This window comes from Phoenix dactylifera, chromosome 7 (genome assembly GCF_009389715.1).
Source record: "Phoenix dactylifera cultivar Barhee BC4 chromosome 7, palm_55x_up_171113_PBpolish2nd_filt_p, whole genome shotgun sequence".
Taxonomy (NCBI): Eukaryota; Viridiplantae; Streptophyta; class Magnoliopsida; order Arecales; family Arecaceae; genus Phoenix; species Phoenix dactylifera.
The window spans coordinates 16,280,218-16,282,814 of NC_052398.1; the positions used below are offsets into that span (position 1 = coordinate 16,280,218).

General features: G+C 48.7%; 1 protein-coding gene across 1 annotated transcript; it reads left to right on the plus strand.

Moving 5' to 3' along the window:
* The first annotated feature begins 255 nt into the window (after positions 1-255).
* Positions 256-2,234, plus strand: LOC103707876 (heavy metal-associated isoprenylated plant protein 7-like). The gene is made up of 5 exons (XM_039127796.1): positions 256-274; positions 361-819; positions 931-1,142; positions 1,252-1,339; positions 1,516-2,234. The coding sequence occupies exons 1-5, from the start codon at positions 256-258 to the stop codon at positions 2,055-2,057; spliced, it is 1,320 nt and encodes a 439-aa protein (XP_038983724.1). The 3' UTR covers positions 2,058-2,234.
* The last annotated feature ends 363 nt before the right edge of the window (positions 2,235-2,597 follow it).

A 2,597-nucleotide genomic window follows, 5' to 3' on the forward strand; every position in this document is an offset into this window, starting at 1 on the left:
ATTCATATGTACGTATGTACAGTTAAAATAGAGCAGCAATCTATCATCAACCTTTGAATGTTTCTAAGCAATGGGTGGCCATCCCTGCTCTACGTCTGGAATCCACAAGTGTACCTCCTTTCCAATCGCTAGGACCGTGAGATCTAGTGGTTTGAAGTGTTCCTGAGGGACAGAGTAGCGAGGCTCGACCACAACGAGGAGAACTCGCCAGAATTGCTGAGACATGGCATAGGACAAGGGCTCTCGGCCGTCTGTATGGCACGTGGATACACAGGCACATGGCACTGCTTCGTACTGACACGTCATCCGGGTTGTCTCCACTTTGGATCTCCAGCCCTCCCCTCAAAAAAAGAGAGTAAGCTAGAGAACAAGGAGAGGGGTTTTGTGTTGCAGGCGTTACGAACTCGGGCAGCGGTGGTCGGAGAATCCATGGGGGAGGTATCAAAATCGCTCATTTCGATCTCATTGTGATTTGTTATGGGTTTTTGTTGCTGGTCTTGGTGAAAAGATTGGATTTTTGGCAGGAGGAGAAGAAGCCGGAGGAGGGGAAGAAGGAGGCGGCGGCGGCGGCGCCGGAGGGGGAGAAGAAAGCGGCGCCGGAGGAGGCGAAGAAGGAGGACAAAGAGGAGAAAAAAGAGGAAGGGAAGGAGAAGAAAGACGGCGAAAAAGGTGGCGGCGGAGACGGGGAGAAGAAGGAAGGGGAGGAGGCGCCGCCACCGCCGCCGCCTCCTCCGCCACCGGAGGAGGTGGTGATGAAGGTCTACATGCATTGCGAAGGCTGCGCGAGGAAAGTGCGAAGGTCTCTCAGGGGATTCGAAGGTATGGAAATTGATCCCAGATTTCGCTTGCCTCTAATCTTGTTGGAGATCGATAAAGACGAGATTTTTGTTTTTTTTATTTTTTTTTATTTTTATTTTTTTGGGTGGGAAGGCGTGGAGGCGGTGATGGCGGATCACCGGCTTCACAGGGTGGTGGTGAAGGGGCGGAAGGCGGCGGAGGACCCGTTGAAGGTGGTGGAGAGGGTCCAGAGGAAGAGTCATAGGAGGGTGGAGCTCATCAGTCCCATTCCCCCACCAAAGCCAGAGAAAAAGGAAGAAGAGAAGGAGGAGGAGAAACCAAAGGTTGAAGAGAAGAAAGAAGAGGTAAAAGACTAAAAGAAAGGACGACTAAGGAACCACTCTTCTATTTCTCTCTCTCGCACACACGGTGCTGTTCTTTTTCCTCTGTTCTCACCATTTTAGTGTTCTGTAGCCCCAAGTGATCGTGGTACTGCTCAAGGTCCTCATGCATTGCGAGGCCTGTGCCCTGGAGATTAAGAAAAGGATTCTAAGGATGAAAGGTTTACTTCTTTTCCCTTTCTTCTCGATCTTCAGCCACCTTTGTATAAATAACGAAAACCGGAAACTAGTAACTATGGACTCGAATTGCTTCGAATTCTTGTTCTAAGTTCAGCATTTTGATCGAGAACTTGGTTCCTTGGTCTAAAAGTTTGTTCTTCTGGGGCTCAAAGAACAGGGGTACAGGCGGCGGAGGCGGACATGACGAGTTCGACGGTGAAAGTGACGGGCGTGTTCGACCCGGCGCGGCTGGTCGCTTACGTCCACAAGCGGACGGGGAAGCATGCGATAGTGGTGAAGCAGGAGCCAGCGGAAAAGAAGCCGGAGGTGGCGCCGGATAAGGCCGACGGATCGGCGGAGGCGGAGGCCAAGGACGAGAAGAAGGCCGAGGCCGGCGAGGAGAAGGAGAAGAAGGAGGGCGGCGACGGCGAGAAGAAGGCCGCAGAGGGCGCCGGAGGCGGAGAGGAGAAGAAGGAGGCCGCCGCCGCCACTGCCGCCGGGGAGGGTGTGGAGAACGAGACTGGAAAGGAGAAGAAGAACGAGGGCGCAGTGAAGGAGGCCACCGTCGTCGCCGTCGTTGCCACCGCCGGCGTGGACGGCGCCGCGGGTAAGATGAGGAGGAATGAGTTCTACTATTATTACCCGAGATACCCTGTAGAGTATGCGTATCCACCGCAGATCTTTAGCGACGAGAATCCTAATGCATGCGCTGTCATGTAAACATGTAGTCTTTCAAAAGCCCGTATCTTTATATTTGTTGGCGACCCTCAAACTTATCGACATTTAAGAGTAAGCGTGTTCGTTATGCTTTTGTTTTGTTACTTTCTATTTCATGTAGTCTTTTTTCCTTTATATAATTATATCCATCAAAATAAGCATAGAATTATTGGTATGCCTCATTAATGTTGTCATAGTGGTAATTACAATCCCTTGTTAGTGTTATGATGTGAGTCACTTAAAAAGATCCAATATGCCTTTTGTGTTTCTGCAACGTTTCTTGTGTAGATTGAGAAATCTTTTTTAAAAAACTTTTATTTCTCTTCTTCTAGAATGATATTTTATTTATTGTGATCTTTCTAATGGTGAAATTTTGAGATTCTGCAAGGCTAGATTGTTGAAGTTGCTGGAATTGTGATGTTGGGCTTATAATAAATGATAATTCACATACACCATTGGTATCAGAAGACAGCTCGTATGATTATTTCATATTTAAGTTGCAACAACGAATTATTTAAGCTGTGTCGAAGGAAAAAATAAAGT

Coding starts and splice junctions, on each gene's coding strand:
- LOC103707876 (XM_039127796.1), top strand. Junction 820..930: donor GTCTCTCAGGGGATTCGAAG/GTATGGAAATTG, acceptor TTGGGTGGGAAG/GCGTGGAGGCGGTGATGGCG. Junction 1,340..1,515: donor AAGGATTCTAAGGATGAAAG/GTTTACTTCTTT, acceptor CTCAAAGAACAG/GGGTACAGGCGGCGGAGGCG.